Source organism: Narcine bancroftii, chromosome 6 (genome assembly GCF_036971445.1).
Source record: "Narcine bancroftii isolate sNarBan1 chromosome 6, sNarBan1.hap1, whole genome shotgun sequence".
NCBI classification, from domain to species: domain Eukaryota; kingdom Metazoa; phylum Chordata; class Chondrichthyes; order Torpediniformes; family Narcinidae; genus Narcine; species Narcine bancroftii.
In genome coordinates this window covers 96,866,980-96,891,652 of record NC_091474.1, presented here as the reverse complement: position 1 = coordinate 96,891,652, position 24,673 = coordinate 96,866,980, and the positions used below count along the sequence as shown (strand labels likewise).

General features: G+C 43.0%; 1 protein-coding gene across 6 annotated transcripts in view; it reads right to left on the bottom strand.

Annotated features, from left to right (window-relative positions):
• The window catches only part of alox5a (arachidonate 5-lipoxygenase a), a 108,916-nt gene extending 95,084 nt beyond the window's left edge, over positions 1 to 13,832 (bottom strand). For 2 of the 6 annotated variants that reach the window (XM_069885844.1, XM_069885847.1), the window contains exons 1-2: positions 12,977 to 13,385; positions 2,462 to 2,660 (exon numbers count right to left, since the gene is read on the bottom strand). In XM_069885844.1, the coding sequence (XP_069741945.1) occupies positions 2,462 to 2,660; positions 12,977 to 13,126 (349 nt within the window). In that variant the 5' untranslated portion in view covers positions 13,127 to 13,385. Of the gene's footprint in view, positions 1 to 2,461; positions 2,661 to 2,777; positions 2,965 to 12,976; positions 13,386 to 13,742 lie in introns of those variants that run through there. The other 4 variants (XM_069885845.1, XM_069885843.1, XM_069885848.1 and 1 more) reach the window with 4 other exon arrangements.
• Positions 13,833 to 24,673: the final 10,841 nt, after the last annotated feature.

Below are 24,673 nucleotides of genomic sequence, written 5' to 3'. Positions count from 1 at the left end.
AAAACAATTAAATTCTTCACTGGCACTAAATTAAACAAGAAAGGTGACTGAACACAGCACAAGAGAGGCCCATGTGTCTGTGCTGAACCTGATGCTCAAACTCTGCTGTTCACACATCATCCATTTCCTTCTATTCCCCACATATTCATGGGTCGATCTTGAAGCCCCTTAAATGCTGCTCCTGCATCTGCTTCTTCCACCACTTCCATTGGCACCCCTGACAGTGAGTCTAACACTCTCTGTGGAAGCAACTTGCCCCACATATCTCCTTTGTGGCTTAAAAAATAGGGGAAGCATCAGAGAATCAAAAGAGGAGAAATAGAAAAGGGAAATAGAAAATAGGTCAAAACTGGCAGCAAACCTGAAGCAGCTTCGAATTCAGCGACAGACAAAGGGATGAATGAATATAGGAGAGTACACCTACAAACAACACAAAAACCGACGCACTGAAAAACCTCAATGAAGTGAAGAGTAAAAATGTAGGTTCCTTCTGGTCATAACCAGGTGAATTTCTGATGTGGGGCCAAAAAACAGACCAATTAAATCCATAGTTTGCTTCTGCTCTCACAAGGCTGAGGAGGAGAGGGGAACTAAACAAGATCAGATCTCGCAGGCAACTGGTGTGAGGGAAAGTCGGAGAACTGCCCCATGCTAAAGAGTCCACGGCCCCGAGTGACGAAGGAAGTGGTCCAGAAGGAGGGGCCGGTCATCTTCCTACCTTTTTAACTCCTCAAAATAACTCCCATGAATTGGAGAGTGGCCAATATTTAAAAAGGAGGGAATGAGAAAATGGAGATAAAAGGCCAGCATTCCTGAATTTGGTTGTGGGGAGAATGTATTACTAACGAACTGAAGGTGAAGAAACCTGGGGAAGGATGCCAGGATTGGATTCATTAAAAGGAATGTGTTTAATGACATGACTGTAATGTTTGAGGATTTGTCCCATTTAGAAACCTAACCCCTGAATTTGGAGGAAATGCACACTCTTTCTCACTCCTCCTCCCTCACCACCACTTGGAACCCAGACAGCCCTTCCAGGTGAGGCAAAGGTTCACCTACACCTCTGCCACCTCAACAACTGCTCCCAATGTGGCCCTCTCTTCATTGGTGAAACCAAGTATGGCTACGCCGACAGATTCACAGAGCATCGGCGCTCTCCCCAAGATGACCATTCAAGTTCATGGTTGCTGCCATTACAACTCCACTCCCATACCAACTCTGCCTGAGTCCCCATCCTCTTTCTGCTCCCCACCTGCACTTCCTCTGTCCTAACGCCTCTAAAACATCCCCACCACCTTAATCCGAATGTGTCCTGACAACCACCCCCCCCCCACCCCAGCATGAGGAAGTTATTCCAGTCCTGCTGAGGTGCCATCTGCCTGATTCGTATGGACACTATGTCAGGTCAGGGTTTGACTGTGAATGTGGTCAGAGGCCAACAAATGAGTCAGGTCAGTCGGCTCGCCATGAAAGGTATGCAATTATTCTTCAATGCAACACAGATAGATAAAATAACTGGGCAAATGTTTGGTGGGGGGTACTTGGGACATCACCTGGGTTGGAAGAATTGATAAGCAGGGTCTCTCTAAATGCAGAAGAGTACAGAAAGCTGGTGTAGAAGGGTACACATAGAATGAAGGTGCAGAGAGTGATTCAGAAGTCAAATGCAATGTTAGCCTCCAATGCAGGGGAATGGGGAGTGTTCTGCACCTGAAGATCCACTCACAATGTTAATATCTTCATTTAAGGAACGGTTCATTTCAATTGAAGGCAGTGCAGAAAATATTTACTTGGTTAATTTCTGGGAATGGATGGGAGATTAAGCAGGTGAGTTCATGCTTACTAATCTTACAACAATGAGGGATGATCTTATTAAGACCATAAGACATTGAAGCAGTAATAGGCTATTCAGTCCATCAAGTCTACACTGCCCGGCCTTCTCCTCTATGATCTGGCCTCTACCTGCAGCAACAAATTCTAGATTCACCACCCTCTGGCTGAAGGAATTCCTCTGTTCTAAGCGGACACCCTTCAATCCTGAAGTTGTGCCCTCTTGTCCTAGAATCTCGCACCATGGAAAACAACCTTTCTCCATCTATTAAAGGGCAAAAGATTCTGAGGACGGGTGACAGTGGATGCTGAGAAGATGATTCCATTGTGGGGGGGCGGGTGGGGGGGAAAGAGGTGGGTTGGGGGGTTCAAATAGAACACAGTTTCACTTAAGTCAGAGGTGGAGGACTGTTTTTATTTGGTTTGGAAATCTCTATCCTGTTGAGTGTGAGTCATTGAAGACAGTCAAGGTGAGAGGCACAGCATTGGTCTGGAGAGTCAAAGACTTGGAGAAGAGGGAAGGAAGATCAGATTGGATGTGTAATTAACTTGCGGAGCAGGCTTGAGAGAGAGACCACATAGCCTACACCCACACCTGTGCCTTATATTCCTAGTATGGATGGGAGCTAACCTTTTCCATCCCGGAGCTCAATTTCCTTGTCATCAGTAATCCATCGATAACAGGGGAACTCCTTGTACTCGCCAGAGGGGGTTTTGATGGTGATGTATTTGCAGTACCAATCATCGTGCACCCAGTACTTGCGCTTCTCGATTTTCACCAGCAGGACCTCTCCTATGTCATTGGACACTGTCATATCATATGAGTCCACCTGCAAGAGCCAAAGAGCAGAGTTATTGACAGAAAACAACAGAGGCACTTGGCCTGGATTTAAGGGAAATTTCCAAATTTCCGTATTTTCTCGCAACCAGTCGACATTTTTTTTTGCCTGGTTTTGTGGTGAGCAAGACGAACACAGAGCCAGTGTCGGTAGCAAGAACAGTTTGTCACACAGCTCCTCATCTGAATTCTGGCTGCAACAATAGTGGAGAGGGGTTTCTTCTCTCTTCACAGCTCTGTTTAGTGGGCCAACGGACAGAAATCCCTCCACATACTGTGCGCAGAAGGTCGCTACTCTTTGAAAAAGAGACAAATTTATTCATACATTTCCAAAAACCAGTGGTCTCCTGCAGAAAGCTGGACACTGGACACCACCCCCCACCCCCCACCCCCCCACCCCCATCCCCTCCAGGTGGTTAATACTGGAGAACTTCTGTGCATCAACGGCAATCACAGTGCCTGCAGAGTTTCTGGCTTCACCTCAGCTCCATGGTGCCCAGTTCTGGTTTCCTTATCCTTTTTTTGCTCAAACTCCTATATATCAGGATAAAACTTCCTCACATAAAATCCATCCACTGTGGTTCAGTCCCACTAAGCCTGGTAACTTCAGCTATGGCTTGATTTCTGAATGAACAATGAACCACACACACTTCCTTATTTTGTCTCTTTTTCTTGCACTATTATATTGATTTGGAAATACGATTTTGTAGAAATATTTGCACTGAGATTCTGCCGCGAAACAATGGATTTTGTGACATGTTCAAGATGATATTTTGATTCTGAGGAAGAGTGGAAACAGGCCCCTCACACCAACCTGCCATACTAATGAAAATGTCCCTCCCACCTGCATTTGGCCCTCGAAACCCATCCTCTCCATGCATCTGTTCATTTTTTCCTTAATCACTGCAACAGCCATCATCCTCTGTGTAAAGAAAAGGCTGCCCCTCAGGTTCCTGTCAAATCTGAAACCCCTGTCCACTGGCTGCTCTGGGCAATAGGCACTCTCATGAGTTTGTATACCCCTCACCCTCCTGCTCTCCAAGGAATAAAGCCGCAGACTGCTCAACCTCTCCCTGTAGCTCAGCAACCCCCCCCCACCCCCACCCCCACCCTCTCCAGCTTGGCAACATCTTTCCTGCAGCGCGGTGACCAAAACTGAACACTAAACACATCAACATCTTGTACAACTGCTGCAGGATCACAAGGTACAGGAGCACAAATAGACTATTCGGCCCATCGAGTCTGCCTCGCCATTCATTCAGGAGCTGATCCATTTCCCCACTCAGCCCCACTGCCCGACCTTATCCCCATCACCTTTGGTGCCCCTGGTTCATCAAAAACCTCTCAATATCTGTCCTAACTACACCCAATGACATGGCCTCCACAACCTCCCAACTCTGTACTCAGTACTGGGTTTGATTAAGGCCAATGTTCCAAAAGTATTTTTGACCACCTCATCTATCTGTGACTCCACTTTCAAGGCCCTTTGTTATCTGTACTTTATGATTCTTCTGCTTGACAACACTTTCCTGATCCCTAACATTCACTGTGTAGACCTGACCAGTTAAACCTCCATGGTGCCCAGTTCTGGTTTCCTTATCCTTTTTTTGCTCAAACTCCCATATATCAGGACAAAACTTCCTCACATAAAATCCATCCACTGTGGTTCAGTCCCACTAAGCCTGGTAACTTCAGCTATGGCTTGATTTCTGAATGAACAATGAACCACACACACTTCCTTATTTTGTCTCTTTTTTCATGATGGTTATGTCCATACTCACACCTTCTGTTTTCCCTGAAACCATTCTAGGCAGCACTCAATTCTGTTCTCACTGAATTGTCTTATCTCCTATAACATCTGATACAGTCTCACCCGGATGCCAAGGTTGCAGCCCCAGCAACAAGGAGCTCACCCATGGTCCATGCTCATGGAGAGAAGGTTTCACCTCTTGTCCTTGCAACCCTACAGGAGAGATCGAGCACTGACATTGCCGACATTGCCGGCCTCTGCAGTCCAGGCACTCAGAGAGCTTGGTGGCATCTTCCTATCTGGAGCAGTTGGCTGTAGCTCTGATGGACCTTGCCTACAGCAAGCTTGTTCTTCACTAGCCTGTCCAGGTCCCTGTAGGTCAATTGGGTGTAATTGGGTGGCACGGGTTCGTGGATCAAAAGGGCCTGTATGTCTAAATTTAAAATTTCATTTAATCAGGAAAAGGATTTTGTGTGTTTCAATTCAATTAGACTTTCAAGGCATTAATGAATATCTTGGAAAGGCTCCAGAGTTGTGAACTCTACCAGTGCCATCATGGGCATTAGTCTTCACTCCATCAAGGACATCTACAAGAAGGTGTATCAAGAAAGCAGCCACTGTCCTTGTAATGGAGGATTTAGACCAGCTTATGCAAGAATGTAAACATGTGAATCAGATGACATAATCTAAATTCCACCATGAGGCCCAGGGATGCAGTTGAATCAGAAGACATAATCTAATTTACACCATGAGGGCCAGAGATGCAGTTGTCTTTTGTTGGTCGCAGACTGTCAAGAGACCTTGAAGTAAGTAAACCATTTATTCAAAGTGATAAGCTATGAGTAAACAATTTTTTGGTAATATAAGCCATGGTCCTGCTGCTGAAGTTTCAGACTCTCCGAGAGGTGGCAACATCTCTCAGCAAGAAGAACTTCTAGAGTCCAGCCAACGTCCCGGTCGTTACCGGAGCCCCGACAACCTACTACAAATGTGCGGTTGTTGCCTCGCTTCGGCAGTTGGGACCAGTCCAGGCGTTGATGAGTATAATTGGGAAGGGCTTGCAAATTGAAGTTTGAAATCAGCTTTAGATTTAGTAATAAAGATTTGTATAAACTGAAGTGCTCTTGGCGTGTGTCTCTGTTTTCTTTCGTTAGCTCAAACACTGTGACCAATCTAAAATGAACAAAGTGAAAGGTACAAGTTTACCCAGGGCAATTGCGTATTCCCCTGCCTTCCTCTTATAAAGGACCGCAGTAGGTTTCCCATCAATATCACTGTTAGGTACGCCTAACTTTAACAAGGTCAGAAAAAGGTCCTTTCTTGTCGGTCCGTTATTAGCAGCAGCCCCTCTCTTTTCATCCTGCTTGTCTGATTTAACCTGGGCTGTACGTGAGTGGACTTTACCTCCCAACTCTAATTCTCGAAACCCAGATAAGGCGTGCACCGCCTCAGACACAGGGTGCCCAATTAGCGGACTAGTTACAGACAGAACCAGTCCCCGTACAGTTGGTTGGGTGGAACGAACCAATCGGGTATGCATTCCGTCCGTGAATATCTCTTCGTCAGGGCTCCTCCCATTCCTGAGCTAGAGAATGCCAGACAAAAGGTATGGGTGACACCACCAGGTAGTGGCCCTCCTGTAAAAGGGGAAATTGTGACACCTGCCCAGGGTAACACTCGGTGGGTAGCTATTGAGGGACAGGATGGTTTAGTTTGTTTAAATACTGAATGGTTACGGCATCGTGAGTGACATATGTCAGGCTTCTTTGTTCCAGGTCCTCCGTCTTGCACTCCTGCTGATCTGGCTTAACAGCTGCTTTGATGCCAGCAATAGTTCACCTATGCTCCATGATCATGGAGAGAAGGCTTCACCTCTTGTCCTTGCAGCCCTAGAGGAGAGATCGAGCACTGGCATTGCCGACATTGCTAGCCTCTGCAAAGTCCAGGCACTCAGAGAACTTGCTGGCATCTTCCGATCTGGAGCAGTTGGCTGTAGCTCTGATGGACCTTGCCTACAGCAAGCTTGTTCTTCACTAGCCTGTCCAGGTCCCTGTAGGTCAATTGGGTGTAATTGGGTGGCACGGGCTCGTGGACCAAAAGGGCCTGTATGTCTAAATTTAAAATTTCATTTAATCAGGAAAGGGATTTTGTGTGTTTCAATTCAATTAGACTTTCAAAGTATTAATGAATATCTTGGAAAGGCTCCAGAGAGTTGTGAACTCTGCCATTGCCATCATGGGCATTAGTCTTCACTCCATCGAGGACATCAAGAAAGCAGCCACTGTTCTCAAGGATCCTCACCCTTCGCTATATTTTACAGCACGGAAACACGCCCTTCTCACCCATGAGCCTGTGCCGCCCAAACACTCCAATCGTCCTACAACCCTGGTACATTTTGAATGGTGGGAGGAAGCCCATGCAGACACATGCAAACTCCTTGCAGACAGCGCCGGATTCGAACCCAAGTCGCTGGCGATGTAACAATATTTTGCTAACTGCTACACTAACCGTGCCACCTCTTCACTCTGCTTCCGTCAAGAAGGAAGTGACAAACACCCAATGGCACAAACACAGCCTCATCCCCTCCGCCATTGGATTTCCGAATAGACAATGAACTCACTTTCCTTTTGCACCAATTCATTTTACTTTTTAAAAATGCAATCTAGAGTAATTTTACACCTATAATGCTGCAAAACTATGAATTTAATGGCACATGTTCATGACTATAAATTCCGATTCTGATAATGGGTCCATTTGCTGGATTCTACACCTATTTAACCAAATCTGATTAACAGCTGCTTCTCCCAAGTATTTAGACTAATAAAATAGGACTAAAACGATCACTAAAATGAAAAGTCCCTGAGCAACTAAATAGACTAAAGATAGATAAATATCAAGAATACAGAGATTTGCACTTCAAAGCCCCATAAACTGCAAGCTGGGGACCTGTAGATAATGCAGAGATGATTCTCTCTCTCTCTCCAACTAATCCCTTGGAAAATATTGTCCCTTTGTTTACCAAAGGCAGGGGAAATAAACTGGGAACTAATGCAACAATATTGTCTTAAGTTAATCTAATATGTGGAAAAGAAGAGAATGTGATTTTGTGAGAAAATTGAACTGGTGCTGGATGGTCAACAGGGCTTTGCCATGTCTAATGGAGCTGACTAAATGTAATAGAGAGGTTGTTTTTGGGGGAGGGGGGGGTTCCATGGAGTTCTCAAATCGAGGCTCTGCATGTCAAACTGTGAACAAAGATGATGGCAGGATTGGAAGGCTTGAATGATCAGGAGAGGGAGGACAGGTTAGGGCTTTTTTTTAAACCCTGGAGGCTCCAGGCTGGAGCGAAGGACACTGAGGAATGACCTCCAAGTGTATCCAACATCACAAGGGGTATAGATAAGGTGGATGGGCACGGTCTTTTTCCCAGGTCAGGGGAGTATAAGAGGGAAAAGATTGAAAGGGTACCTGAGGGGGACATTGTTCAGAAATCGAAGGTAGTGAGTATATGGAACAAGCTGTAGAGATGAACATAATTACAACATTTAAGAAATGTGATAGGTATATAGAAGTAAACAAGAAAATCTGCAGATGTTGGCATCTAGAGCAGTACACAAAAGTGCTGGAGAAACTTAGGGCAGCCTGGTTAGCAAAGCGTGGGTTTGGAATCTGCCACTGTCTCCCTGCGTCTGCGTGGGTTTCCTCCGGCTTCCTCCCACCCTCCAAAGATTTAAGGAGTTAGTAGGTCACACGGGTGCATTTGGGTGGCACAGGCACATAAGACAGAAGGATCTATCTCTAAATTAAAATTTAAACTCAGCAGGTTATGAGGCATCCATGGAAAGTAAAAGGCAGTCGATTTGTTTCAGGCCCAGCCCTTCGTCAGGAACGAAGCCAGACAGGTACATGGACGAGAAAGGACAGGAAGGATATGTGGAAAAATTCATCAGCATTGAGGCCAAAGGATTTGCTTCCATGTGTACTTTGTTGTGGATAATGTGCAAATCCTCCAGTTTTTCAGAAAATGATTAGTTGGTGACCCCTGTGGATCTGTTCTGGGACCACAGATTTGCACAATATATTACAATGTTAAATATATAGGGTTGATTATCCAAGTTTTTAGATGACACTAAGCTAGCTGACTCAATTAATGGGTCAGATGGGAACAGAAGGTTACAAAATGATAAGCTCAGGGACCAAGGTCAGTGCAGGAGCATAAATTACAAAGGACAATGACTGCTGTTTTGCACCTCAAGAGGGCATGAATACCCAGTGGAAGAAGTTGTGTTCCAACTGTGGAGAATTAGTGGAGTTCTACAGGGATCTGTTCTAGGACCCCTACTCTTTGCGATTTTTATAAATCACTCAGACAAAGAAGCAGAAGGATGGGTCAGGAAGTTTGCAGATGGCACGGAGGTTGGAGCAGTTGTGGATGGAGCTGAAGGTTGTCATAGGTTACAACAGGATACCGACGGGATTCAGAGCTAGTCAGAAAAGTGGAGTTCAATCCAGATAAGTGTGAGGTGATGCATTTTGGAAAGTCACGCTTGAAGGCAGAGGACAGGGTTAATGGCAGGATAGTTAACAGAGTGGAAGAACAGAGACCTTGGGATCCAAAGCGATCGGGACTGGGGTTTGAATCCCGTGCTGTCTGGAAGGAGTTTGTACATTCTCCCCATGACAGCGTAGGTTTTCCTAGGGGGCTCCGGTTTTTTTCCCACCCTTCAAAACATACTGGAGGTAGTAGGTTAATTGGGTGCAATTGGGTGGCATGGGCTTAGTGGGCAAAATGGACTGCTACACTGCTGTACATCTAAATTTCTTTCTTTCTTGTTCAACCTTTTATTTGTTTTTAAGAAAAGAATAATATCAGATACATGTGATATAAAATTCAGATAGAAATAAATATTACAGATAGTAAACAACAGTACACAAGATACGTATCATCCATGTTATCGATTAAAAAAGGGAAAATGAAAAAAATCTGTAACTAAACTATTTTCTAGCCTGAACCTATTATATGTTTTTTAGGTTTCTGGAAGAGTTCCATTCAGCGTTTATGGCCAAATCCAGGGGAGTCTCAATTTTAATCACTACCTTTCTCTAAACATGAGTTCATTAGCAATACCAATGGTCAATTTGTTATTTTATCTGGTAAATTATATAGCAAACTTTTTGCCTTTGTGAATATTTTCATTCCTAATACAGATGATCGACAGTTATTTTTAATATATTTTTTCTTTGTTACCAGATTTAAACACGTATTCTTTGGTTATAGCCAGTGACTTAAATTGTTGGCTTTATCCAATTCTTGACCATCCGTCTCCAGATCCACCAATTTAAAATAGTCCACTGTGCTTATTGATTCCTTTATGTTACAATCTGGTATTATTGATAACCGGAGATCTTTTAACCCTGATGATAAAGAGTTTTCCTTCTTTCCTGGGGTTTACCATTCATGTACACATATTGATAAACAATTAATCCCTCCATTGAATCTTGTAATTATGAAAGTATAATAATCTCGGACCATTCCCCAGTGGAGTTCTCTTTTAATATCCCAGACTCTCTTATAATTTGACTCTGATTTTTTGGAATTTATGAAAGATCAAATTGTCTTTTTTAATGAAGATACCTCTTCAAAGGTTTCTGACAATAACCTGGGATGCTTTTAAAGTTTTTATTAGAGGTCTAATTATTTCTATATGGCTAATCGTAAGCCCCTTTCATACTTGGATGTTCAGTGTCCATACTCATAGGAATGGGGGGGGGGGTGGTTTGGCTTTTCACACTTGACCACTCCTAACTGGGACACTGATGCTTTCACACTTTCAAGGACCCATCCCCAGGGTTAGGACTGTTCTACCTTCTACCAGTGATGTCATGACGCATCAAGAGATGGTGGACCTGCCCTAAATCTTGCTTAATGAATTATGATCTTATGTTTGAACAAAATTAATCATGCCTAATTATAGCATAATTAAGGACTTGTCAGCCACAAACGAGCCTGCAGCTGACGTGGGCTTTTACCCCTCCATAAATCTTCGTCCGCGAAGCCAAGCCAAAGAAGAAGCTTCATGTACAGCACATTATGAGGCCTTTAGCCTCTGTTGTTGTTGTGTTAACCTATATAAACCTTTATAAGGGACTGTGGGAAAGTGCTAGCAATAGCAGACAATTTTTAAACAGGGTGAGAAAGTTGGTAGCACTGTAGCACTCAATTTATACAGCGTGGGGAAGTTGGTAGCACTATTGCATGCAATTTATAAATACTGTGGGGAAAAAGCGATAGTGGACCTACCCTCCCAGAATTCCATGCATAGAGGGATTTCTCTGCAATTTGGGAAGTCAGGTCCACCATTGCTTTTCTCCCCATAGTCTTTATAAAACTACTAATTTTCCCATGCTGTTTAAAAATTGTCTGCTACTGCTATTTATTTCCCCTCTCTCTCTCTTCCACTGCGACTTTCCCATGAATAAGTTTATATTTTAATCTTTTCTTCCTGCATTCGCGCAAAAACTTGGGTCTTTCTGATCCCACACTGCAATTACCTGTTTCACACTTGCCTGACTGCAACGGCGGCATCTGCAGACGCTGGGGATTGTACTGGGGGTCGAGGCCGTCAATTCCCAGTGGGAGATGACATCACCTGATGCTGGCGTTGAGCTGATTTTGCTTTCACACTTACCATTTTAAAGGCCGATTGGCGTGAAAGGGGCTTTAGAAGGAAGGCAATCTCTGAGAGATGATTTGGCTGCTAAATTAAAACTCATCGACCAACAATATGCTACAGCCCCAAAATCTGAGCTGTTTAGAAACAGGGTTGAACTGAAAACTAATTAGTTACAAGCTCAGTTAGTAAAATCTAAATCTAAATATTATGTTTGTACTCTTTTAGCGAGCCAAATTATTACTGAGATGTGTACAGCTGACAGTAAAATCATTAGCGACCATGATATTTTTATCAGTTTTATTCTAAATCATATCGTTCTGATCTTGCTCAAGATCAAACTTCAAAATGGAATTTATTAGACAAACTGACAATCTCTTCAATCACCTCAGATAATAAAGTTAAATGGGAGCAGCCTTTCTCACAGCAGGAGATAGAGGTGGCCATTAATTCTTCACAGTCCGGGTCTGGATGGTTTCCCAGCCAAGTTTTATAAATCCTTTTCTTATTTATTGGATTCAGTTTTTACTAAATCTTTAAATAGTGGTGAATTCCCACAAACCTTTGATGAAGCTACTAGTATTCTTAAAAAAAAAATAAGGATCCGTTAGGCTGTTTCTTGTATGGTCAATTCTCTTTTAAATTTTGATGCTAAGGTTTTATCTTAGATCTTAGCTTCTAGGTTACAACATAAAAGGCCTCTCATTACCTCCGAGGACCAGACTGGATTTATCAAAGGACGTTATTTACAGTTTAACATTCAACGACTTTTAGGTATTATTAATTCCCCTAGTATCTTGTCTTCTCAATGTATTCTTTCTCTCGATGCCGAAAAAGCATTTGACAGGATCAAGGGGGTTATCCTTTTTGTGCATTGGAGAAATTCAATCTAAGTTGGGTGAAGAGTTAAGTCAGGGGGTGATGAGTGTGAAGGTGAGGAGGGTATGTGTGGGTGAGGCGGTGAAGGGCGAAGGGGTGATGAGTGTGAGAATGATGAGAGTGAGGGAATTGAAGGAGGGTGAGGTGAGGGGGGTGAAGAAGGGTAAGATGAGGGAGGTGAAGGAGGGTGAGGTGAGGGGGGGGTTGAAGGTGGGCGAGGTGAGGGGGTTGAAGGTGGGCAAGGTGAGGGGGGTTGAAGGCGGGCAAGGTGGATGAGGGATGGGTGAGTGAGTAAGTGGGTGAGTGAGATGGTGGGTGTGAGTGGGTGAGTGAGTGGGTGAGGGGGGTGAGTGGGTGATGGGTGAGGGGGGGATAGGTGAGGGGGAATGGGTGAGGGGTGAGTGAGTGAGTGGGTGAGGGGTGACGGGATGGGTGAGGGGGGATGGGTGAGTGTGTGGGTGAGTGAGAGGGTGGGTGAGTGAGGGGTGAGGGGATGGGTGAGGGGTGAGTGAGGGGGTGGGTGGGTGAGTGAGTGAGTGAGAGAGTGGGTGAGGGGGGATGGGTGAGTGAGTGGGTTGGATGGGTGAATGAGGGGGGTGTGAGTGAGTGAGTGAGAGAGAGAGTGGGTGAGGGGGGATGGGTGAGTGAGTGGGTGAGGGGGTTGGATGGGTGAGTGGGTGGGTGAGTGAGAGGGTGGGTGAGGGGATAGTGAGGGGGTGGGTGGGTGAGTGAGTGAGTGAGAGAGTGGGTGAGGGGGGGATGGGTGAGTGAGTGGGTTGGATGGGTGAATGAGGGGGGTGTGAGTGAGTGAGAGAGTGGGTGAGGGGGGATGGGTGAGTGAGTGGGTGAGGGGGTTGGATGGGTGAGTGGGTGGGTGGGTGAATGAGGGGGGGTGTGAGTGAGTGAGCGGGTGGGTGAGTGAGGGGTGAGGGGATGGGCGAGGGGTGAGTGAGGGGGGTGGGTGAGTGAGGGGAGAGATGCGGGGCAGTGGCCGGGGGAGGGTCTCACCGCTCCGCGCTCGAAGTCGTTGTAGAGCGGTTTGTCCAGGAGGCTCCGTTCGCTGCAGCCCTCGCTGCCAACCAGCGTCATGTAGATGTAGTCGTCGGTGCCCGCGAACCACTGGTGTCCGGTCGCCACAGTCACCGTGTAGGAAAACATCTCGTTCTCCCGTGCTCCGGATATGCCCGCTCCAGGATCAGTCTCCCTCAGCTCCGGGATCAGTCTCTCCGCTCCAGGATCAGTCTCCCAACCCCGCTCCGGGATCAGTCTCCCCACCCCGCTCCGGGATCAGTCTCCCCCTGCTCCGGGATCAGTCCCCCTCGCTCCGGGATCAGTCCCCCTCGCTCCGGGATCAGTCCCCCTCGCTCCGGGATCAGTTCCCTCGCTCCGGGATCAGTCACCCCTCTGCTCCGGGATCAGTCACCCCTCTGCTCCGGGATCAGTCACCCCCCCCCCCCCCCTGCTCCGGGATCAGTCACCCCCCCCCCCCCTGCTCCGGGATGTTCCCCCTCCCCGCTCCGAGATCAGACCACCACTCTCCCCCCCCCCCCCCCACCACGGATCAGTCTCCCTGCTCCGGGATCAGTCACCCCCTTGCTCCAGGATCAGTCACCGCCCTACCCCTGCTCCGGGATCAGTTTCCCCTCCCCGCTCCAGGATCAGTCTGCCGCTCCGGGATCAGTAACACTGCTCCGGGATCAGTCCCCCGCTCTGGCAACAGTTCTCCCACCCTGCTCCGGCAACAGTTCCCCCAACTCCGGAATCAAGCACCCACCCCCGCTCCGGGATCAGCTTCACTGCGTGCATGCGGTCCCGCTCCGGGTCTTGGTGAGATCAGCACCTGGTGACTGCCGCTCCGGGATGTAAGGGAACCGCGAACCGCTCAGCACCCGCCCCGAGTCCTGCCCCGGCTTCTCGCCCCGCCCTCAGTCTCTCGCTCCGCCCCCAGTCCCGTCCCCGGCCCCATGCCGAGGGAATGGGGTACCGGCCACAGCGGGGGGAAACCACAGAGGGGTGAGAGGCTCAGTCACCGGACCGTTCACAAGGTCCCAACCTCGACCCGGACCCCTCCATCCCACCTCACAACCCCAAACCTCACAACCCCTTTCCTGGCCCCAATTTCTCCCCCGGCCACACAACTCAGACCCTTCCTCAGCCCTGACCCCTCTCCCATCTACACAACCTCCCAGGCCTCCCAACCCTTCCCCCCCACCTCACAAACCCCTCCCCTCCTGGCCCTGACCCACCCCCCCCCGCCACACAACCCCCAGACCCTCCCTCTGTCCCTGTCCCCTCCCCCCCCTCCCCTACCTCACAACTCCCCCCACCTCTGATCCCACTAACCCCCTTGGCCACGACCCGTCCTCCCACTCAGGACACCCCTCCCACTCAGGACACTCCTCCCAGCACTCCCCTCCCCAGGCCTCACACCTGCCTTGGTCCTCGTCCTCATGGACCCTCACTCCCACCCCCATCCTCACAGTCCCACCACCCCCCACCCCAATCTTTGAGAAGACCCACATTGTCAGTGCAGGATACCCATTTGGAGCGTTTTGTGTTGCTGCCAACATGAGTGCCAGTGTGAATGTTCTCCCAACATCCCTGTGGCTCAATTTGATGCAACATTGCCCATCGGAGAGTAGGGCTACTTGCTGCATGTTACTGAAACTCCAGCAGGGACCAGAGCGGTTCCAGCTGCATGGGGGATTATGAGTAACGAAGATGGCCATTGATCCTTCTGTCCAGCGCTGCCCCTCCAGCACGCTGTGGGACTCCAACCTCCAGCACTTGTGCAGTGTTACTGCTACAATGACTGGATCCTGAGTTGCAGGCATCAGCCCACCCCTAACCTTGCAGCCACAGTACATTATGGAGTGAGGCGGAGCACTCCATTTTTTTCTCTATAAAAACACAAGGTTCCAATTCGAACACCCTGAGAATAATGGATTGTGGAGGCACATATTAAAGGTAAAGGTTCCATTATTGTCAGGTAATACTACATTTAGAATGAAACATACGTGAAATTCTTTAACCTTTGTCTTGCCACTTTGTCTAGCACCCCTCACAGAAACCTACAGCACCTGGGGTCCCTCAAAGACTGACCCAGGGTCGGTGCCAGAACAAATGTTAGAGGAGGGGATTGGGGTAACCAGATAGGGCGCAGTCCAACAGTCATAGACTCAATCAGCAGGTGGGGGGGGGAGGTGCTGCTGGCGGTGGCCAACCTGCTGAGCAGATGTGAACCTCCTCTCATGTAGCAGCCAAAAGTGCTGCTTTTATTGTGTGGAGAGTCACTCGAGTGCGTCAAGCTGGGCACTGGACACGCTAGTGTCGCGGGTGGGGAGGGTCTGATGGCGAGAGCTCTCCACAAGCGAATGGGGGAACAGCACCTTGCAAGGAGGGGTCATGCTAGCTCATGCCCCCCCCACCCCCGCACCGACTGTATACTGACCATTCCTGTGTGTGATCTTAGCTACCAAGATCAGACAATCCTCGGTGTACACTGGCTCATTCAGATTTCAGATTCGAACGGGGATATTTTGCAAGTTTTAAATTTTAAACAGCACGGTAATGGTACTAAAACACGAAAATCTGTAGACACTGTGGTTGAGGTAAAACACTGAATGCTGGAGAAACTCGGCAGGTCAAATAGTGTCCTTCACTTTTTCTAATGCTTTGATGAAGTGCTCAAGTCCGAAATGTCAGTTTTGTTTCTCTGTCTTTGCTACATAAAGGTCACTGTTTGACCTGCTGAGTTTCTCTAGCATTTTGTGTTTTTACCAGCATGGTAACAGGCCATTTCAGCGCATGAATTCATGCTGCCCCATTAACGTACACCCCATTTCATACACCCCGGGACGTTGTGAAGGGTAGGAGGAAACCGGAGCCCCTGCAGACAGCGCGGGATTCAAACCCAGGACTGGTCCCAATCGCTGGCACTATAAAGGCGTTACACTAACTGCGACGCCAAACTTGCTGCCTTATATTATTGCGTAATTTAGAAGAAGGTCTTTCTGCCCATTCTTGCAGAATAGAACAGATTTATTGCCAGAGTACATTCATGACATCACATACAACCCTGAGATTTTTTTTTCCTGGCGGCCAGGCAGAATTACCACTAATTGATAGTGCAAAAAACTGTACACAACATACACATGTAAATAAAGACACAAACAATTCAGAGAGGGAGGAAAAATCAATAAACTGCAGAAGTAATGAGAAGTAAATAAGTCCTTAATTTAGTTTGTCATTGGAGTCACGTGATGGAGTAGTGGCTGGTAGGAGAACTCCTGCCCTCTCCAGAAAAGTTAAAAAAAGGTAGAGAAAAAACAAAGGCACTAACACAGAAACCATAACAAATTGAAAGTGAAAGTGTGGAGAAAATGGCAGCAAAGAAAGAAAAACCAAAAACAACAGGAAGAAAAGAAGAAGGAAGGACATCGGAAGAGGAAGGTGAACGCCTTACCGGTACAAGGAAGCCCGCCATGGAGAGAGAAGCTCGCTCCCTGAGGTCAGTGGAAACCCCGAACTCAGGACTACAAAAATGGCTCACGGAGCCAAACAAAAGTGCGCAACCGTACATGCGCAAGAATGCACAAGACAAAAACAACACCGAAGGGAAGGGGGACCAGCTGAGGAGTAAATCTCCACAGCTGAAACAGACAAGAATAGCCCGACAGCAAGGCTCCCAACAGGAAAACATAGAAAATAATGGGGACAAGAAGGAAGGGAATAAAAATAGGAAATCAAAGAAATAACAGATGACCAACTCAGAGGAAGAAAACCAACACCAAGACACTTTTAATAAAAATAATAAAAACAAAAATACCCAACAAAATAAAATAAACAACCCAACAAGAAAACCAGAAGAGACAGAGGTAAAGGCACAGATCCTGGAGTGGACTCAGAACAAGAGGAGGGAGAACACAGAGAAATGGAAGATGAAGGGAAGGGCAAGTACATGGATATATTTTTTTAAAGAATATATGGAAACAGTAAAAGAATGGCAGTCAAGTCACAAGAATTCAATGAAATAAAAAGAAGAATAAAAAGTACAGAAGAAAAAGTGAATAGATTAGAAATGATCATGTCAGATATAGGAAAAAGAGTAGACAAGGTGGAAGAACAAGAAACAGCCACAGAAATAGAAGTAGATGACTTAAAAAAGAAATTAGAAGAATCTGATAAAAAAGTTAAAGAAACACAGTAGCTGTTAGCTCAGAAGATAGATATAATGGAAAATTATAATAGAAGAAACAATATAAAGATAGTGGGCCTTAAGGAAGATGAAGAAGGCAAAAATATGAAAGAATTTATAAAAGAATGGATCCCCAGGGTCCTAGAAAGACCAGAATTACAGGAAGAAATGGAAATAGAAAAGGCACACAGAACATTAGCCCCTAAACCACAGCCACAACAAAAACCAAGATCCATTCTAGTAAAATTCCTAAGATATACAACAAGAGAAAATATATTGGAGAAGGCAATGAAAAAAATAAGAGAAGACCAAAAACCACTGGAATACAAGGGTCAAGAAATTTTTTTTCTATCCAGATATAAGTTTTGAACTCCTGAAGAAGAGGAAGGAGTTTAATGCAGCAAAAACGACCCTATGGAAAAAAGGTTATAAATTTATGTTAAAATACCCAGTGGTACTTAAAATAGTTATCCCGGGGCAGCAAGGCAAACTATTCTCGGATCCGGAAAAAGCACGAAAATTTGCAGAACAACAGACAAAGAGATGAAGAGATGTAACAAGAACAAAAATGACAACAAACTATATATGTATATATAAAAAAAATAGAGTATAAGTAAGAACTAAGAAGGGAAAGAAAGGGAAGAAAGGAAGTAAGGAGGGAATTAAGAGAGTGACCTTTGTTATATATGAAGATTAAAATCTTTTCTGGGGGGCTGGGTGGGGAAGAATAACAGTCACTGCGAAATCAGTTGACACTTGCGAGCGGATTCGCAAATCCAAATGGAGAGGGGAGATGTGGTTGCCCGACAAGTGACAAAGGGCAACTCAGAAAGGGGAGGGACTATTGGGGTTAAAGACATTTAGATATGAGAATAGTGGAAATATTTTATGTTTTAGAAATGTTGTCTTATAATGTGTTCAAAAAAAGAAAGCAGAAATGGATAAGAAGGGAAGGTGGTGATGAGGAAACGTAAAGGAAAGATAAACTAAGTATGAAATGACTATGTTGAACGATATGACTTTAAATATTAATGGAATGGGAGTCACGTGATGCACTAGTGGCCGGTCGGGGAACTCCAGCCCTCTCCGGAAAAGTTTTTAAAAAACACAGAAAACGCAAAGGCACAAACACGAAAATTAAAATAAAGTGAAAGTAAAGGTGGGAAGAAAATGGCAACGAAGAAAGAAAAGTCGAAAGCAACAGGAAGAAGAGAAGAAGAAAAGACATCGGAAGAAGAAGGTGAAGGCCTTACCTGTCTGAGGAGGCCCGCTGTGGAGAGAGAAGCCCGCTCCCTCAGGTCAGTCGAAGTTCCGAGCTTGGGACTACAAAAATGGCTCGCGGAGCCAAGCAAAAGTGCGCGATGCGCAAGAGAAAAAAAACACTGACGGGTGGGGGGACCAGCTGAGGAGTTGATCTCCATAGCTGAGAATGACAGCCACAACACAACAACAAGAGGAGAACATAGAAAATAACGAGAACAAGAAAGAAGAGAGTAAAAAGAAATCAAAGAAACAACAGATGACCAACCCAGAGGAAGAAGAAGAAGAAGAATACAGAGAAATGGAAGAAGAAGGGAAGGGCAAGACAATGGATATATTTTTTTTAAAGAATATATGGAATCAGTAAAAGAATGGCAATCACAAGAATTTAGTGAAATAAAAAGAAGAATTAAAAGTACAGAAGAAAAAATGAATAGATTAGAGATGGTCATGTCAGATATAGGAAAAAGAGTGGACAAGGTGGAAGAACGAGAAACAGCCGTAGAAATGGAAGTAGAGGACTTAAAAAAGAAATTAGAAGAATCTAATAAAAAAGTTAAAGAGACACAAGAGCTGTTAGCTCAGAAGATAAATATAATGGAAAATTATAATAGAAGAAATAAAATAGGAAGATGAAGAAGGCAAGAATATGAGAGAATTTATAAAAGATTGGATCCCCAGGATCCTAGGAAGACCAGAATTACAGGAAGAAATGGAAATAGAAAGGGCACATAGAACATTAGCCCCTAAACCACAACCACAACAAAAACCAAGATCCATTTTAGTAAAATTCCTAAGGTATACAACAAGAGAAAATATATGGGAGAAAGCAATGAAGAAAATAAGAGAAGACAAAAAGCCACTGGAATACAAAGGTCAAAACATTTTTTTCTATCCAGACATGTTTTGAACTCCTGAAGAAGAGAAAGGAGTTTAATACAGCAAAAGCGATCCTATGGAAAAAAGGATATAAATTTATGCTAAAGTACCCAGCGGTACTTAAAATAGTTATTCCAGGGCAGCAAAACAGAATATTCTCGGATCCAGAGGAAGCACGAAAATTTGCAGAACAACTACAAAACAGACAGAGAGATGAAGACATGTAACGAGAGCAAAAATGACCACGAACTATATGTATGTGTGTATATGGGTGTATATATATATATATATATGTGTGTGTGTGTGTGTGTGTGTATGTATGTATATATGTGTGTACATGAGTGTATGCATATTTAAAAGAAAATATATAGAGTATAGATAAGAATTAATAAGGGAAAGAAAGGGAAGAGAGGAAGTAAGGAGGGAATTAAGAGATTGACCTTTGTTGTATATGAAAATTAAAATCTGTTCTGGGGGGGCTGGGTGGGGAGGAGTTATGGTCAATGCAAAATCAGTTGACGCTTGCGAGTGAATTCGCAAATCCAAATGGAGAGGGGAGATATGGTTGCCCGACAAGGGATAAAGGGCAACTCAGGAAGGGGAGGGGATAGTGGGGGTTAAAGAAATTTTAGATAGGAGAATAAGGGAAATGTTTGATGTTTTAGAAATGTTGTCTTATAAAGTGTCCAAAAAAAGAAAGCAGAAATGGATAAGAAGGAAAGGTGATGATGAGGAAACGGAAAGGAAAGATAAACAAAGTATGAAATGGCTATGTTGAACTATATGACTTTAAATATTAACGGAATACATAACCAAATCAAAAGGAAGAAACTGCTAAATTTACTGAAAAAAGAAAAAATTGATATAGCATTCATGCAAGAAACACACTTAACTGAAATGGAGCACAAGAAATTAAAGAGAGATTGGATAGGACATGTAACAGCAGCGTCATATAATTCAAAAGCTAGAGGAGTAGCTATATTAATCAGTAAAAATATACCAATTAAAATAGAAGAGGAAATAATAGATCCAGCAGGGAGATATGTAATGATAAAATGTCAGATATATTCGGAGTTTTGGAATGTACTCAATGTATGCAAGATATTTTTTTGAAGATAGCAGACACGCAAGGGAACATACTAATAGGAGGGGATTTCAACCTTAATTTGGATTCAAATATGGATAAAAATGGGAAAAAAATTAACAGAAAGAACAAAGTTACCAAATTTATAATTAAATCGATGCAAAAAATGCAACTTTTGGATATATGGAGGAAACAACACCCAAAGGAAAAGGAATATTCATATTATTCGGGTAGACATAAAACATACTCAAGAATAGACCTATTCCTGTTATCAGCTCGCATCCAAGACAGAGTTAGAAAAACAGAATATAAAGCTAGAATATTATCGGACCACTCACCCCGATATTGACAAAAGAGTTAGAGGACATCCCTCCAAGAATGTATAGATGGAGATTAAACTCCATGCTACTTAAAAGGCAGGATTTTAGAGAATTAATTGAAAGACAAATTAAAATGTACTTTGAAATAAATACGGAATCAGTGAAAGATAAGTTTATACTATGGGACGCAATGAAAGTGTTCATCAGAGGGAAAATATGAAGTTATGTAACTAAGATGAAGAAGGACTACAATCAGGAAACAGAGCAGTTGGAAAGGGAAATAGCAAATATAGAAAAAGAATTAGCAATAAAGGAAGACACAACTAAAAGAAGAGAATTGGCAGATAAAAAAATAAAATATGAAACATTACAAACATATAAGGTGGAGAAGAACATAATGAAGACAAAACAGAAATATTATGAACTAGGAGAAAAAACGCATAAAATTCTAGCATGGCAGCTTAAGACAGAACAAACTAAAAGAATGGTATTGGCATCAAGGAAAAAAGACAAACAAATCACATATAATCCAACTGAGATTAATGAAAACTTCAGGGAATTCTACGAGCAACTATATCAAACTGAAAACGAAGGGAAAGAAGACAAAATAGATGAATTTCTAACTAAAATTGAACTACCGAAATTACGAACAGAGGAGCAAAATAAATTAATAAAACCATTTGAAATAGAAGAATTACAGGAGATATTAAATTAAACTACCAAACAATAAAACACCAGGAGAGGATGGATTCTCAATAGAATTCTATAAAACATTTAAAGATTTATTAATTCCTCCCCTCCTGGAAGTAATCAACCAGATTGATAAAACACAAAACTTACCAGATTCATGCAAAACAGCAATAATTACAGTAATACCAAAGACAGGGAAAGATCCACTTGCACCAGCATCATATGGACCAATATCTCTACTTAACACAGATTATAAGATAATAGCTAAATTATTAGCAAACAGATTGGCCGACTGTGTGCCAAAAATAGTAAATCCAGACCAAACTGGATTTATTAAAAAAAAACGAACAACGGAAAATATCTGTAAATTTATAAACTTAATTCATGCAGTAGAAGGAAATAAAACTCCAACAGTAGCGGTTGTTTTAGACGCAGAGAAGGCCTTTGACAGAGTAGAATGGAATTATTTATTCAAAGTACTACAAAAATTCAGCCTACCAGAGAAATATATTAATTGGATTAAAGCATTAAAGCCATTGGCGAAAGTGAAAGTAAATGGATATATATCAAAACAACTTAACTTAAGCAGATCAACAAGGCAGGGATGTCCACTTTCTCCCTCACTGTTTGCGTTAGCTATAGAACCACTAGCAGAACTGATAAGAACAGAAAATGAGGGATAAAAATAAAAGAGAAGGAATATAAAATCAGTCTATATGCAGATGACATTATAATATACTTAACAGAACCAGAAATATCAATAAAAGAATTACATAGGAAATTGAAGGAATATGGAGAAGTGTCGGGATACAAGATTAACGCAAATAAAAGTGAAGCAATGCCAATGAATAATGCGGATTTCACAAAGTTCAAGAAAGAATCACCATTGAGATGGCAAACACAAGCAATGCGATACCTAGGTATACAACTAAATAAAAATCTCGGCCATCTCTATAAACTAAATTATCATCCATTAATGAAAAAAATTACAAGACGACTTAGAGCATTGGAAAGACTTACCACTAACACTGATAGGAAGGATAAACTGTATTAAAATGAACATTTTCCCAAGGATACAATACCTATTTCAGTCATTACCAATTCACCTAACAGAGAAATTCTTCAAGGAGTTAAAGAAAATAATAAGGAAATTCTTATGGAAAGGGGGGAAACCGAGGATAGCACTAGATATATTAACAGAATGGTACAAACAAGGAGGCTCACATCTACCAAACTTTAAGAATTATTATAGAGTTGCACAATTAAGATACCTATCAGATTTTTATCAAACAAGGGAAAAACCAGATTGGACCAGATTAGAACTAGATAAAACAGGGGAGAAGATACCTGAACATATACTATATAAATGGGATGAAAAATTGGTGCAACGTAGGAATTCACCGGTACTGCATCATCTGCTCAACATTTGGAAGAAGATTCATGTAGAAAGGAATAAAATAAATTACCAACTACCAAAATTAATATTGACGCAAATCAACTAATCCCTTTCACAATAGATAACCTTTCCTTTAGAGAATGGGAGAGAAAAGGGATCAAAAGAATAGAAAATTGTTTTTCGGGAAATAAATTATTATCCTTTGAACAAATGAAGGATAAATATAACATAACTCATGATGCAATGTTTGCATACCACCAACTGAAAACCTACTTGAAGGACAAATTGGTAAACATTCTGAGGTTACCAGAAGAAAGCAATTTTGAATAAGTGATTACAGACACCATGATAATTAAAAAAATTGTAACAAACATGTACATCAAACTGCAAGAAAAGGAGAACGAGTAAACAAACGATAAACCTAAACAAAAATGGGAACAAGATCTAAACATAAAGATAAAGAATGAAACATGGGAAAAGCTATGCTCCAGAACTATGAGAAATACAATAAACACAAGGTTACGCATGATACAATATAACTGGATACACAGGCTATACATCACACCCCAAAAGTTAAATAAATGGGACCCAACAGTATCAGACAAATGTTTTCGCTGTAAATAGGAAACGGGAACAACAATACATGCAATTTGGGCATGTGAGAAAGTGAAAACATTTTGGGATGATTTAAACCAGATATTAAATAAAATCACAGAAAGCAATATACCAAAAAACCCAGAGATCTTCCTTCTAAGTAATTAAGAAATAAAGAATTTGGACTTGATTTGGATGGAGCACAAAAAAGATTTGTTATGATAGCCCTAGCTGTAGCAAAAAAATGTATTATGTCAACCTGGAAATTAGAAGACAACTTGAGAATACAACAATGGTACATAGAAATAAATAAATGTATTCCATTAGAAAAAAATAACATATAATTTAAGAAATAACATCACAATATTTGAAAAAATATGGGAACCATACATGAAACACAATAGAGAAATCCTACCACGGACCTCCACCACCTAAAATGACAGAAGGAGAAGACAATGAAATGAACTGACTCAGTTTGTAAAAGTAAAAAACAAAAATTTCTTGTTTATTTTTATTAAGTGACGACATTGTTTAACGGGTTTTTTTTTTTTTTTAAATTTTTTATTTTTCACAACATAAATCACAATAGCCATGATATACACTTTTTCTTTTCCACACATTTACAGTGACTTTTTCTCCCTCCCCCCTCCCTCCTCCCAAGCCACCCCCCCACCCCCCCCCCCTCTCATCCATTTTAGGTATACAATCTAGGTTGCATTAATTCAGTTAGACAATGTTGTCATTCAACAAAAATACACCAGAAATTCTACTGAGTCCATTCTTTTCTTTTCTTCTAGTTTAACGGGTTTAATGTATCTTATAGAGGGTGAGGGTGGGAGGGAAGGGAGGGGGAAAAAGGGGAGAAAAAAGGGAGAAAATATATTCAAGAGAAAAATGTCCATGTATTTTGGTCAGTATGGTTTATAGTGTGAAAAATTTTAAAAAAATTTAAAAAAAGAAGATGCAGCGAGGGTTCACCAGACCCTGGGATGGCAGGATTAATGAGTAATGGATCATATACATTGTAAAATGTATAGACACTAAAATTCTTACTTGCTGCAGCCAAACAGGCATAAAAACTACAATAGTATAAATTAAATTGTTAAGTTAAAAGGGGATATACAAACAGGGATAATATTCACAGTTAATAGTGCAAGAAACATTGAGGTTACACTAGTACAGGCCATCTTTTTTGTGGTGTGTAACAAGGGGAGGTTCAAGAGACTGATAGGTGTTGGAAAGAAAGTATTCTTGAACCTAGAGGTGCTGGTCTTCAGGCTTCCAA